This window comes from Neoarius graeffei, chromosome 4 (assembly GCF_027579695.1).
Source record: "Neoarius graeffei isolate fNeoGra1 chromosome 4, fNeoGra1.pri, whole genome shotgun sequence".
Classification (NCBI taxonomy): Eukaryota; Metazoa; Chordata; class Actinopteri; order Siluriformes; family Ariidae; genus Neoarius; species Neoarius graeffei.
The window spans coordinates 959,915-975,546 of NC_083572.1; the positions used below are offsets into that span (position 1 = coordinate 959,915).

Consider the following 15,632-nt stretch of genomic DNA (forward strand, 5'->3'; position numbering starts at 1 on the left):
GTTCTCCCCGTGTCCGCGTGGGTTTCCTCCGGGTGCTCTGGTTTCCCCCACAGTCCAAAGACATGCAGGTTAGGTTAACTGGTGACTCTAAATTGAGCGTAGGTGTGAATGTGAGTGTGAATGGTTGTCTGTGTCTATGTGTCAGCCCTGTGATGACCTGGCGACTTGTCCAGGGTGAACCCCGCCTTTCACCCGTAGTCAGCTGGGATAGGCTCCAGCTCGCCTGCGACCCTGTAGAACAGGATAAAGCGGCTACAGATGATGAGATGAGATGTTTTTATTTATTTATTTTTTTCACGCGCGCACACACGGTACTCCCTTCGACTGTTACAAACCTGTGTGTTTTCAAGAATCCAATATGTGTTTTTTATAGCATTTGGATTCTAAATGAGACACAAAGTCATGAGTACACACACACACACACACACACACACACACACACGCGCGCTGTTTTAGTCTTGATCTTATTGTGTATTTAGTATAAAAATGTTCCCCTGTGCTCATAAGGTCAAAGGTCACGCTGTGAGAAACAACACAACGGCCAGAGAGAGAACAGAACAGAGGGAGCTGAGCACTTCCTCTCCATCACTCTCACCCCCTTCATCATCATCGTCAACAGTAGCTATGGATGTCGTGCTGGTGAGTGGAAGCTGAGTGCACTAACTGTTAAAAATGAAATATATATAAACTTAAATTCAAATGAAAGACAGAGGTGTGTGTAGACTGTGTGTAATCTAGAAATGTGTTAAAATTTTTAATAAGTCATGTGACCTTTTAAAACATTGATTGCTGTTGCAAATGATGCTCTTATATAGTATACACGTGTGTGAGTGAGAGAGAATCTGCTTCCTGTTTGGTGCTGGTTGTTATTATTGAAACACACTGAAGCAGCGTCCATCCCTGTGTCTGAAATCACTCCCTACTCACGATATAGTGAGGACGCCATTTTGTAGTGCTGTCCGAAACGATAGTGAGGATTATTTACACCCTATATAGACGCTTTTCACGGGACGTCACGACAAACGCGGCCGCCATTTTGGACGTGTACTACCAGTAGTTTACCACAGCCAGCATTGAGGAACGGCAGCAAAGAAAGTTTTTACTTTCAGCAAGACTTCCATCATGCCACTATATTGTTGTGCACCTGGATGTAGTAACCATCAACAAACAGGGCAAGGGTTATCATTTTATCGGATCCCGATGGAGAAGATGGATAGCAGCCATAAACAGATTGGCAGCCCTCGGCATACCAGCGCTTGTGTAGTGACCACTTTGTTGGAGGTAAGACGAATAAAATTAGCCAGAAAAGGCATTACATTGCTGTTAACATTCTGTGGCGGCGAGTGTGTAACCAAATAGGCTAAAATAACCCATTGTAACCTCTTTGTTCTTCTGTAGTAGCTATTGTTGACTAGCTAATGTCAGCAAGTAGCTGGTATGTTACTGTAGCAATGTTTACGTTCAGTCATTTGGATGACTGTTAAAACCTTTCAGTCTCAAGTTTTTCCTTTACTGTATTTACTAGTTTACTGTAATTATGATCCGGCAGCTATTTACACCGGATCCAGTATAAATAGCTGCCGGAACCAACATCCGAGGTTCCGGAGCGCGCTCCAGCTTGCTCCCCCTCAAATTAAGCAGCGCGCTCCGGCTTGCTCCCGGAGTGCTCCGGCCGAGGTTCCGGAGCGCACTCCGGCCGAGGTTCCCCTCAAATTAAGCAGCGCGCTCCAGCTTGCTCCCCCTCAAATTAAGCAGCGCACTCTGGCTTGCTCCCGGAGTGCTCCAGCCGAGGTTCCCCTCAAATTAAGCAGCGCGCTCCAGCTTGCTCCCCCTCAAATTAAGCAGCGCACTCTGGCTTGCTCCCGGAGTGCTCCAGCCGAGGTTCCCCTCAAATTAAGCAGCGCGCTCTGGCTTGCTCCGGAGCAAGCCGGAGCGCGCTGCTTAATTTGAGGGGGAGCAAGCCGGAGCACGCTCTGGAACCTCGGCCGGAGCACTCCTGGAGCAAGCCGGAGCGCGCTCCGGAACCTCGGACGTTGGCGTGTATGTGTATGGCGATGGGTTTTTAACGACATAGGTATACAGATCATGTGGGCCGAAGTCAGGTAAAGACGAGGGCTTCGTGTACTTCCGTACACCAGTGAACAATCCTGGTGGAAGCAGGTAAACGTCGTTCTCTAAGCCTGCTAACCTCAATTTTTGCAAATCCCTCTCCCTCTGCTCGCCCTGTAAATGCCCTACGTCGCTGGATAGTGAAGGTGTTTTCTGCATCTCGCTCCTTTTTCTTTTATGTTTTTCGTTTGTCGCCTTCCTCGCATTCAAACTGATTCGAGCCGAAGTCCACTACATGTCCAAAATGGCGGTTGCGTTTACAAAGGTCACGTGACTGAAAAGGGTCTATAGTGCACTCAAAGTATCCCACAGCGCATCATGAAAAGTAGTGTACAGCAATGGTCACTAACCAAAGCAATATATCCCATCATGCATTGCAGTCGCGCTGAAAGAAATCAAATCAAAAGTCTCAAATGTGATTTAATAAAAGGCAGCGGCAAAGAAGAAAGGATTCAGCCTTGATTTAAAAGAACTGAAAGCTGCAGCAGACACAAAGTACTCTGTACTGATTAATGTGGTTAATACGCTCAGTATAATATGGATTTATCACAGAAACATGCATGTATTTATTATTCTGAAATCAGTGGCGGCTGGTAGTCTTTCAAACGGGGGAGGCTGGTCGGTTACGATATTTCCAGATTTTAAAAGAAAACACATCAGTTTTGCCCATACTCTTGCCTCTGATCTGGCTGATTGTTGGCAGCGTCACAAACTGTGAAATAACAGGTTCTTCTGGCCCATTAGCCTACTGTCCAATATACATGATGGTGGTGTGTGTGTGTGTGTGTGTGGGGGGGGGGGGGGGGGGGGGGGGGGGGGGTTATATTTGAACATTTTATATTTTAAAATTGTGGCATGTTGTTTAAAAATTGACCTCGGCTGTGTTTTTGTTTAAAAATGTTTTCCAAATTGTAGCTGTGTTTAATTCATATCCAGAAAAATATATATTCCAATATAATATACTCAGCATAAACATTTTAAATAGATTCTATATTTTTGGTCCATCCATGACATATTACTAAAGTAGCCTATTTACTGTTGTTGATGTGGGTCACTTGCTGTTAGCCAATTCACTTTCTCGTACCAGGAGAGCTGAAAGGAACGAGTATTATTCCCTACCTTTTTCACCAAGTCAGTTTGAGGCGTTGGTCTACCCTGCTCTTTAATTTTAATTTTTTCCTCGAAAGGAAGACTGGCAAATGGCTTCGCCAAAATTAAATCAGCAATGCTCGGCATCCGTGCGCAGCTTTCTTGCTAGCTGACTAGCCCCCTCAAGTTCAAGTTCAGTCACTCAAATAAACGAAATTTCTGGAACTAAGATAGCAAACTTGACAACACTATATTTACACTTTATTTACAATGAAAATATATACAAACTAAAAAAGCTGGTAGAAACCGTATGTAATGAATGAAATCGAAATGTAAACTGATCTCTTACAATACACCACAGCACTTGCGAATCCGCATGGGACTGAACTGATGTTGCCAGATACTGCTGACGTTATCCAGCCCAAAATATGTTCAAAACCCGCCAAAATGCACTTAAAACCGCTCAATTGAGCGGGAAACCCCCAATCTGGCAACACTGTAACTGCTGCCTGTCTATAGTTGAAATGAGCTGTCAATCAAAGAAAATATCCGGCCGCTTTCACCAATCACCAGTCTCCTCACGGAAACTGCCATGTCCCTCCCACTGTGAGGCTGGGAGTCCATGGACGGGCATTTTTGCAGTATTTGTCCAATAACCATCTTGCATTTTGAGATTGAAAGCGCAGAGCTCCCAAATGCCATTGAAGTGCACTGAGGCTGGGCTGCATCGCGCTGTCACGAGGGGGAAAAACTCACGCACACATTAGGCGAACTGGGGAAAGTTATAACGGAATGATTTCGCACTGTAGTGGGTTGAGCACATATATTTCTATGATTCTGGATCTGAAATAGCAATGTTATAAGGTCGGCTATAACATAAGCCTAGCGCAATTCATCCTACACGATGTTCATCATTTTTAGAGGAGGCTGAGCCTCCCTCGTTGTCTTAGAGCAATCGCCTGTGTCTGAAACCCACCAGCCGACTGATCTGACACGTTTTGTGCGACAGTAACGACGTAAATACCAGCGTGACGGACTAGTGTCTGAAAGAGCTTTTACATTTTAACAATGAGCTCACTATATAGTCCTCTATACAGTAATTCCCTATATGGGGCGTAGTGAACGAGTGAGTGATTTCAGACAGAGAGAGATTTAAAATTTAAATTCCAACTGCCAGCTGATGTCATAGTGGGTGTTACAGCAGCCGACCAATCAGCAGTGATGTGTGTTATGATAGGAGCAAGGGGTTAGGAACAAAACATGAAACTAAAAAAATCCATCCATCCATTATCTCTAGCCGCTTTATCCTGTTCTACAGGGTCGCAGGCGAGCTGGATCCTATCCCAGCTGACTACGGGTGAAAGGCGGGGTTCACCCTGGACAAGTCGCCAGGTCATCACAGGGCTGACACATAGACACAGACAACCATTCACACTCACATTCACACCTACGCTCAATTTAGAGTCACCAGTTAACCTAACCTGCATGTCTTTGGACTGTGGGGGAAACCAGAGCACCCGGAGGAAACCCACGCGGACACGGGGAGAACATGCAAACTCCACACAGAAAGGCCCTCGCCGGCCACGGGGCTCGAACCCGGACCTTCTTGCTGTGAGGTGGCAGTGATAACCACTACACCACCTTGCCACCCTACTTTAAAAAAATAATAATAATATTAAAAATTACACAATTTACAGTGACAGTCTGCGCACACACACTGAATCCTGCAGCAATTATATGAGTCACAGCAATTTGAAGAGACACAATGTGGCAGATAGAGATACAAAGAGCAGAGTGAGTGAGTGAGTGAGTGAGTGAGTGAGTGTGTGTGTGTGTGTGTGTGTGTGTGTGTGTGTGTGTGTGTGTGTGTGTGTGTGTGTGAGAGAGAGAGAGAAGCCAAAGAGCTGGAGGATTAGAGCAGACAAAGCTATACTGGAAGGCAAAACGAGAAACAGACAGAAGAAGAGAAAGAAAGGAAGAAAAGAGACTCAGGGGAGAGAAAGAGAAGAGACGCTGAGCACATGGAGAGATAAGACGAAGCGGAGAGAGAGAGAGACAGGCGGACGGAACAGGTCAGAGAGAAGGAACTTGACAGAGGAACAGAAGTGTGTGTGTGTGTGTGTGTGGTGCTGTGATCTAGAGAATGAGAGATGCAGGAAAAGAATGACACACAACCCAAAACACACATCAAGGTAAGTGTGTGTGAGAGAGATCAGAGGTTTTCTGTATTTAGTGTGTGTGATTATGCAAATGAGACGACAACACGCTTGCTGCTGTCTGAGGTTCATATCACTGACTTACCATCTCTCTTTGTCTGTCTGTTTTTCTCTCTCTCTCTCTCTCTCTCTCTCTCTCTCTCTCTCTCTCAGGCTCACCCGGTGTTGAAGGCGTTCATGTGTGGTTCTCTCAGTGGAACCTGCTCCACGTTACTGTTCCAGCCGCTGGATCTTGTAAAAACACGACTGCAGACTCTACAGAACAGCACACAGCCTGGGTTAGATCACACACACACACACACTACACTCTCTTAACGTTTCTGTGTGGAACCCTCGAGTGTCAGAAAGGGTTCCAGTCAAACCTGCTTTTCTAATATTGTAACAAGAACTTGGCATGTTGTAGATATTCAGAAGAAAATATGGAGCAGTATTTTTAAGGGTTCTTTGAGGGTTCTTCACCTCCTTGGATTTCTTTCATATAGGGATCCACTGTGTTGTAGGGTTCTGCGTAGTGCCTGTGATGGTTCCTCCCCAGGGACACAAACTGAGCCGTTTATGGGACACTGTTAGAGAATTTAAGAACACACTAGTGATCTTCAGTTTTTCCTCAGATGGAACCCTTGAAGGTTCTGTGTAGAGCCCTCCAACAGAGTGTTTCCCTGTATGTCCCTAGTAGAACCCTTCTCAGAAGAGTCGGACCCTTAATCGTCCACTGACCCCTTAAAGAACTCGTGACGATCCCTTTCTGCTAAAAGGCCAAAAAAAAGGAGTTTGTGACTGTTTTGGGCGTGTCCATGTTCAGCGTTGGATTTATTTTTTGTGATGTCGCGCTCTGCAGTCCTGGTGATCAAAGTCATCACTCGAGGTTTAAGAATTAGCAGTTATTCATATCCAGCTGTAGACGGTGTTTTACTACCGACACGCTTTAGTTGTGCTGTGTGTTTATCTCTGTACCAGTCGCTGTGTTTAATCAACCTGATTAATGTACAGTTTGAAATCATGAACTAAAAAATGAGGAATGGAAATGTGATTTTTGAAAAACTCTCAGATATTGCACAGCTTTACACTCGCATGAGGTTTTTCAGACAATTCAATAAAGCAATATTTCGCAAAATTTAAATGAATGTGTTTTTCACATGTAAGTCACATGACATGAAGAGCAAATGGAAACCCGAAGGTTCGGTGGTTTGGCCAGCAGGGGGCTCCCCCCATCCCCCCATCGTCCTACTCACCAGCAGCGAAACGCAGAACCCCAGTTCTCTACACACAGAACCCCAACGGTGTCCTGACTAATCTGATAACACTTATAGCAATAAAATAATTCCTTCGTTACATCAGTCAGTATTGATTGAAAATGTCTCAGTTGATTTTCATTCTGCTGCTGTAATGGAACGGTTGTGTTCTGTAAGAAAGGGTTGGGGGGGGGGGGGCGCCGTGGCTCGGGTGGATGGGGCACCGTGCCATGTGTCCGGGGACCCGGGTTCGGTTCCGACCCGAGGTCATTTCCCGATCCCTCCCCGTCTCTCTCTCCCGCTCGTTTCCTGTCTCTACACTGTCCTGTCCAATAATAAAGCTGAAAAAAGCCCAAAAAAAATCTAAAAAAAAAAGGGTTAAGGGCTCACTGGATAATTAAGGGTTGTCTTCTGAAATATGGTAAATAAAAAACACAGTAAATAAACCAGATTAACAGTGTACATGTGCTGAATAATCTGATTGTTTGGTAAAAGTTATCAGACTGTCACTGCTGAAATCTGATTTGTAGGGATCAGATTATACCTCCATCTGTCTGTCTGTCTGTCTGTCTGTCTCAGTGGTGTGAAGGTGGGGATGCTGCGTGTGTTTATCACAGTGGTCCGGACTGAAAAACTCTTCGGTCTGTGGAAAGGCGTCTCACCGGTCAGAGCTGCTCCTCATATATCGATCTCTTTATTTATTCATTCATTCATTTTTATCTTTTATTTATCTTTTTAAACTGTGTGTGTTTTTTCAGTCGTTTGTGCGCTGTATCCCAGGCGTAGGGATTTATTTCAGCACATTCTACTCTCTGAAGCAGTATTTTTTCGAGCTGCGAGCGCCGGGAGCGTGTGAATCGGTGTTGTTGGGAGCAGCAGCGCGCTGTGTGGCTGGAGTCACCATGCTGCCCATCACCGTCATCAAAACACGCTTCGAGGTACATGTACACACACACAATCTCAACTGTGATTGGTCAGAAGGTGTTTATTAATTTTCTACAACAGCAGCGCCGCCGTTATATTAATGCGCTGTTTTAATACATTATCGTTTCTATAGTAACAACTCATTCTCAGGGGCGTGTACAACGGACGCTCTACTGATAATAAATAAATAAAGTGTGCAATTGTTGATCTGTAAGGAGACTTTTATATGACCGTTATTGGCCCTGCCACATTAACCATTGTCAATACTTCGTTGTCTACAGGGCGTGCGTCTTCCTATTTTAAGCATGCTGCTATCCAGCCCGTATTAAAGAACCTTTGACCCTGTGGTACCCAAGAACTATAGGCCGATATCGAAGCTTCCATTTATGTGAAAACTTTTCGATAAGGTTGTAGCTGTACACTTCACTGCAGCGTTGGAGAGGCACAACGTTCCAGTGTGAGTTTCAGAAACAAGATTCTACTGAAGCTGCTCTTTTGAGGATCTCCAGTAACATCCTAATGTCCACACATCCAGGGATTATTCTGTGTACGTACTACTAGACCTCAGTTCTGTGTTTGATATAGTAGACCATCATCCTGATTAAGAGGTGACGTGACTGTGTGGTTTCTCAGGTACAGCGTTAGACTGGTTTACATCTTCTCTTACTGAGGGAAGCTTCACCGTCTCTATTGGAGACTTTGTGTCTGATTCGTCTCCATGGTCTTGTGGTGTCCCTCAGGGCTCGGTCCTGGGGCCCCTGCTATTCTCTTTAATATCTGCTGTTTTTAGGATCAGATCATTGACAGATTTAATATCAAATGTGAATAAATGATATTAGATATCCAAAGGTATTTTTCTTTTAAATTGAAAGAGGCTAATAAGTTGGTCTATTGAGGCTCCAGGACTGTCTTAATCCTGTGAGGGACTGGACAGCAAAAAACCTTCTTCCAGCGAAATGCAGATAAGACAGACGTTCTGACTGTTGGCCCAGATAACGCTGCTCTTCCCTCTGTTACCCACACCAACCTCCGCCATTTACGGGTTATATTTGATCAGTCCTTGCTGTTCCACGCTCGTGTTAAACAGCTGAGCAGATCTTGTTTTTCCCACTTTTATGAAACATAAGTAAATTGAGATGTGCAGTGTCAAATGCAGAGCTGCAGACGTTTATACAAGGTTTTATTTCATCTCATCTTGATGACTGTAATGCACTTTCTGTCCTCGCTTAGTAAATCTGCCCTCGATCGTCTGCAGTTCAGAATGCTGCTGAAAGATTCCTCACCAGGTCAAACACACGCTCTCATCACTTCACTGGATTCCTCTTGCATTTAGGATTTAGTTTGAAATTCTCACTCTTAACATCCAGAGCACTGTGCAGTCAGGCTCCTGCAGATGTGTCTCATCTGCTTCACGCTCGCTCATCTGCCCTCTCAGTCAGGGTAAAGAGGCTGAATCTGTCTGTCCCTCGTTCTCACCTGAAGACCCGTGGTGATCAAGCTTTTGAGGTTGTCACACCTAAACTGTGGATCGCTCTGCCTTCACCTCTGAGAAGTCAAGTCAAGTTTATTTGTATCGCGCTTTTAACAATAAACATTGTCGCAAAGCAGCTTTACAGAATTTGAACGACTTAAAACATGAGCTAATTTTATCCCTAATCTATCCCCAATGAGCACGCCTGTGGCAAAATGCTGATTCTGTGCGTTCCTCTTTCAAAAGACAGTTAAAGACAGATCTGTTGGGACAGGCGTTTGGATAATATGTTGTCTGCTTTGTGTATTTTATGGCCCTTTTCCACTACCCTTTTTCAGCTCACTTCAGCCCGACACGGCTCGCATTTCGACTATCTAAGAACAGCACGACTCAGCTCGCTTCAGCCCTGCTCAGCCCCCAAAACTCGCACGGATTTGGAGTGGGGCTGAAGCGAGCCGAAGCGAGCCAAACCGAGCTGAGTGGGGCTAGGGGCGTGAGCAGACACTCCCCTGTGCACTGATTGGTGAGGACGAGTGTCCTCACATGCCCACACACGCCCCGCGAGCGCGCTGGGATCTGTAAACACCGCAAACCCGGAAGGAGGAGAATTACGAATTACGAGAATTTCTGAAGCCTTATGCGCCTCGCCTCATCTATACGCTCTTGCCAGTATCTGTTGGCGTTGTCGGTGACAACAAGCCACAGCACCAAGACCAGCAACACTAACGACTCTATGTCCTCCATGTTTATTGTTTACTCTCCGGGTCGTGAGACTACTGCTTAAAAGGTCACTGATGTCACTGTTTGCGCCGCCTAACGACATCACGTGACGTCCACCCACTTTCGCTAACTCCACCCAATGTGTCCACCCACTTCCAGCCAGCACGGTTCAGCGCGGTTGTAGTCGAAATGCAACTCCAACAGCCCCACTCAGCTCGACTCAGCACGGCACGGCTCAGCCCGACTCAGCCGCGTTGGTAGTGGAAAAGCGGCATTAGTGTTGTATGGTTTTGGGTTGTTTTTGTTTTTTTCCTTTTTATCTGATTAATGACCTTTGTAAAGCATTTTGTAGCTCTGTCTGGAAAATAAATTTTACTTACCTTTTAATGTAACGTTTCTGGAAGGAGTCTCCAGTGTCAGTGCTCTGTAGCAGTCAGAGGTGAAGCTGTATTGAAAAGTTTTCTGATGATCTTCAGGACAGGAGTTTACAGTTCTTCAGTGAGATGAGGGAACAAGCTGCTTTTTTTCCCCTTTTATTAGCTTCAAGATAGAGAAAAGTGAGCGAGAGATTGGTGAGGGAACGACTGTTTATAGCTGCTATAATGTGTGTTTGTTTGTTTGTTTGTTTGTTTGTTTCAGAGTGGGCGGTATAACTACAGCAGTGTGTGTGGGGCATTGAGGAGTGTGTGTGAGACAGAGGGACCGAGAGCTCTATACTCGGGTCTCACAGCTACACTGCTCAGAGATGCGCCATTCTCTGGCATCTACGTCATGATCTACAGCCAGAGCAAGAGGGCACTGCCACATGGTGTGTGTGTGCGCATGCGAGAGGGAGAGAGTGAGTCTGTGTGAGTGTGCAGAGACTCAGATTGTTGGTGCGCCCGCGTCTAAGACGTGCTATTTCGAATAATGAACGCATTGTCGAGAGGGGCAGGGGCCAATATGGACGCGAGCATTTTATACCCTATTTGGAACGTTTCGTGGCGTATTACAGACCCTCCAGGATTTCGCGATGTTGCCGTTTGCAACTTCAGCGCAAATTCAACCAATCCCCGCGAATTCAGGGCGGTGTTGCAATTATATCCAATCACTGCAACTTTCCCGCAAATTTGACCAATCATTGGCATCGTCTTGAGGTGACGTCGACAAACTACCTTCCGCCTTACTTCCGTGCATGGACCCTTTTCAGTCACGTGACCTTCGTAAACGCGACCGCCATTTTGGACATGTAGTGGACTTCGGCTCGAATCAGTTTGAATGCGAGGAAGGCGACAAACGAAAAACATAAAAGAAAAAGGAGCGAGATGCAGAAAACACCTTCACTATCCAGCGACGTAGGGCATTTACAGGGCGAGCAGAGGGAGAGGTATTTGCAAAAATTGAGGTTAGCAGGCTTAGAGAACGACGTTTACCTGCTTCCACCAGGATTGTTCACTGACGTACGGAAGTACACGAAGCCCTCGTCTTTACCTGACTTCGGCCCACATGATCTGTATACCTATGTCGTTAAAAACCCATCGCCATACACATACACGCCAACGTCCGAGGTTCCGGAGGGCGCTCCGGCTTGCTCCAGGAGTGCTCCGGCCGAGGTTACGGAGCGCGCTCCGGCTTGCTCCAGGAGTGCTCCGGCCAAGGTTACGGAGCGCGCTGCTTAATTTGAGGGGAACCTCGGCCGGAGCACTCCGGGAGCAAGCCGGCACGCTGCTTAATTTGAGGGAGATGATGGTTGATGGTTACTACATCCAGGTGCACAACAATATAGTGGCATGATGGAAGTCTTGCTGAAAGTAAAAACTTTCTTTGCTGCCGTTCCTCAATGCTGGCTGTGGTAAACTACTGGTAGTACACGTCCAAAATGGCGGCCCCGTTTGTCGTGATGTCACGTGAAAAGGGTCCATACGTTCAAGAGAAGCAGCATGTGCGAGTCAATGTTTATATAGGCTTAAATTCTGTTACTGAAAGTGTGTTATGTTTACAGTGAAGGACTGTGCGCACTTTATTTTTTTACTTAATACAAGAAATTAATGGATGCCAACATTTTTGCCAAAATGGTATTTTATTTTCCATTGTTTAGGCAGCTTCAGCATCATACTGTGAGATTCTGTTCAAATTGTTTTTTTTCTTCTATGAAGTCTGAGCCATTTATTTTATTAGTTTATAATTATTGTTTAATTTAGTCTTCAGGAGAGACTGCCTGCACACAGTACTAGTATTAATAGTTTTTTTTTTTTTTTTATCTTACATGAAAGCTGAGGCATTTATATTATATTTTAAGGTAACTTCATGTTGTGCTGTGAGGTTCTCTGCACTTTAACTTTAGAACCAACAGGAGCATTTGGATAAGTAAAGCCTATTTTTCTGCATTTTTGTAGTCCTGGTAATCTTTTATACTGGTAAAGTTGTTTATAGGACCATTTCTCAGTGTCTTTGTTTTTTTAATCAATAGTTTTTCAGTAATAACTTAATATTTAACATATCACTCAATTTTAATCACAAAAAGAGAAAATCGCAGCAATTTCTCGCAACTTTCACTTCCTCCTGCAATGTAATCGCAACAAAAACCTAAAAAAACACCGCAACTTTCATCGCAATTTTTTGGAAACCCCCGTAACATCAGACATTTTAGCCCGCTACAATCACAAAAAAGGCCCGTGGAATCCTGGGGGGACTGGTATTACTTGACTTCATGGTCTCAATATCAAAAATCTTGCACAAATATGCAACTTCCAACATAATTATCTGGATGTTCAACAGATTTCAGCATCGGATGAATTTGTTTTGACCGCCGCCATATTGAATATACGTCGGACCCGTTCGTGTATTTACGTTGCCCCGTTTGTAGCGTCCCAAGCGAGTAAAACCTGATCCAAGTCTTTCGCTAGGTGGCGTCTTACAGTCCATGTACGAATATTCGAAAGAGACAAGAAAACATGGATAAGAAAAAAAGAAAAATACATCTATTTTGTCATTCTTCGGCAGAAAGAGAGTACATTCACCTGAAAAAAACTGATACCCCTGATACCCAAGGTAATTAGTCATACTAGATTTACAACAACTACTGCAACATCAACTACTACAACAGCAACCACTACTGCCACTGGTGACTACTACTACTATAGACCTACACCAAACTGAAAACAAGTTAATAAAATAAATTATAATTTACAAGGAGGAGATAATATAGATGTGATATATATATATATAGTGGCCTGTGGTTGAATTCCAAAATTTTGCCACTGATTAAACAATATCTCAATATATTTGGTTGAAACATTGATTTTTGTCATCTACATTGCTTCATATGGCTTCTAATACCAAAAAAAACAGAATTGAGAAGAAAAAAACAGCCCCTGGGCTGCCCCAGCTGTTCATTGGGCTCGCTTTGCTCACTAGGTTCGCTTCAACTGAAGGATCATCACTGGGCCCCCCATTGTAGAAATGGGCCCCTGTTTTTTCCCAGGAGGGGCCCTGTGGGCCCCTTGACCTGCAAAACAATCTGAGTATCTGGTGTGTGAGAATGTGTGTCTTGTCCAAATGCACATCTAATGTTTTGTGTGTGTGTATCAGAGCTCGGATCGTCTGGTCTGGTTCCTCTGCTGAACTTTAGTTGTGGTGTGTTTGCTGGGATTTTGGCATCTGTGGTGACGCAGCCGGCTGACGTGGTGAAAACACACATGCAGGTCAATCCAACACGTTATTGCACAACGCGCCACACACTGCAGCTCATCTACACCGTGAGTAAAACACACACACACACACACGCGCGCATGCACAATTATTTAATCCAGTATTAACGCTCTCTCTCTCTCTCTCTCTCTCTCAGGAACAGGGACTCGCAGGTTTTTTCCGTGGTGCTGTTCCGCGCTCGTTGAGGAGAACCCTGATGGCTGCGATGGCCTGGACTGTGTACGAACAACTCATGGCAATTATGGGCCTCAAATCCTGAACATGCATGCACGCTCTCTCTCTGTCTCTCTCAGTAAAAAGTGGTATGTAATTGAACACTCCTGGAGAAATTGACCCGCAGCCAGTATGCTGAGACACTGTTGGTGTTCTGCTGGTCACTGAGCAAGCTCCGCCTCTGTGCACTGCATCATGAAACAGGCTCCACCCACTATTCACTGAGAAGACTCCACCTCCACACTGAGTTATTGCACCTGTGCCTGTTATCACTCCAGAAGCTCCACCCACCTTATTAATGATTAGACTCCTCCCCCATGGGGGTTCATCCTAAATACTCCACCCCTATACTCCATGACAAGAGGCTACGCCCCCACAGTTTTGTAAAATAAAGCTGTAGTTTATTTAACCACTATATAACTTATATACCTTCAAAATAACCATAGCGTTTAATTTAACAATACAACAGATAATTGTTTAATATATATTTTTAATATAATCTACATCTGATCTTTCTTTTGCTGTCTGACAGTTTCTTCACTTCATTATCTAGATTTATTTATTTTGGAAGCATTTATACATTTTTCCATCAAAAGTCATCACTTTTACCTCTGGGTAATTGCAGTCAATTCTCAAATCATTTTAAAATGTGCCCTTGTAAAATTAATCGTAAAAAAAGTGAGATTCGAGCTCGTCAGCTAAGACAATTCGGGAGAGACAGAATCCAAAAAGTGTGTTAGTGAGAAATAAAGACAGTGGAATAGTTCATACTGGGATGGGTGCGGTGTTCAAGGGCATCTGAAAATCTAATCCATCTTCATTCAGGACATGATGGAAATTGCACATTTCCCATAATCCTTTGTGTTTCACATTTTGATGCTGCCTTGTTACTACAGACACTTGGGTGTGTTCGTTCTGTTTTGAAGACTTGGTGTAGGTTTGGGCAAAACACTGGAGAGATTATTATTAATGATAATACTGGAATGTGTGTGATGTATAGAATGTAAGAGAAGTTGAAAGTTGCTTTTGTGTTCCAGTGTGTAATTGTGTGTGTGTGTGTGTGTGTATAAGTTGTGTACATTGTCTATCTGGACTGGATGTGAACTGGTCATAGTTTGTGAATGCACTTTAATTCAAGAGGAGCCTATGTACTGGATGTGTTATCTCCTCAGTAATCAGTTATACAACATACTGTGATACTTAACACACACTAAACCTGCATTTTATTTGGGAGGGGTGTGTGTGTGTGTTTTCTCTCTCAGTTCAGGGCCAAACAAACTGGAGCTAGTAGACTTCAGTGTCCTCTCATGATGTTCACTTTATCCTGCTGTTATTGCTGGTGTTTACTCCTCAGATTAATGCTCTGCAGTTTTGTTTACATGTGAATAAATTTGTCCTGTTTTTAATACACAGCCTCATGTCTGATTTATTCTAACCACCATCCAGTGTGTACAATAAATTTTAATATAACTCTTTACAAGCAAGGATTCTGTCTTTAACTGCAATGCAATTATAAATCATTCACTACCTTGTGTGTAGATTTGTGCATTTTTCATGCATTTTTTTGGACAGGTACTAAATAAAGCTGAAAAATACCCCAGTACAAAAAAAATGTAAAACTACTATAATATACAACCCTGATTCCAAAAAAGTTGGGGCAAAGTACAAATTGTAAATAAAAATGGAATGCAATGATGTGGAAGTTTAAAATTCCATATTTTATTCAGAATAGAACATAGATGACATATCAAATGTTTAAACTGAGAAAATGTATCATTTAAAGAGAAAAATTAGGCGATTTTAAATTTCATGACAACAACACATCTCAAAGTTGGGACAAGGCCATGTTTCCCACTGTGAGACATCCCCTTTTCTCTTTACAACAGTCTGTAAACGTCTGGGGACTGAGGAGACAAGTTGCTCAAGTTTAGGGAGAGGAATGTTAACCCATTCTTGTCTAATGTAGGA

The 15,632-nt window shown here is 44.0% G+C and overlaps 1 protein-coding gene across 2 annotated transcripts; it reads left to right on the plus strand.

The window, feature by feature from the left end:
* The first annotated feature begins 471 nt into the window (after positions 1-471).
* Positions 472-15,072, plus strand: LOC132884691 (mitochondrial glycine transporter B-like). Of its 2 annotated transcripts, none has more exons than XM_060918547.1 (7): positions 472-639; positions 5,568-5,692; positions 7,226-7,310; positions 7,405-7,584; positions 10,401-10,569; positions 13,332-13,498; positions 13,588-15,072. In XM_060918547.1, exons 1-7 carry the CDS (start codon positions 487-489, stop codon positions 13,708-13,710), a joined length of 1,002 nt encoding a protein of 333 aa, XP_060774530.1. In that variant the 5' UTR covers positions 472-486; the 3' UTR covers positions 13,711-15,072. The 2 variants fall into 2 exon arrangements, with proteins under 2 accessions (XP_060774530.1, XP_060774531.1); XM_060918548.1 differs by lacking the exon at positions 472-639 and adding an exon at positions 5,078-5,390.
* The last annotated feature ends 560 nt before the right edge of the window (positions 15,073-15,632 follow it).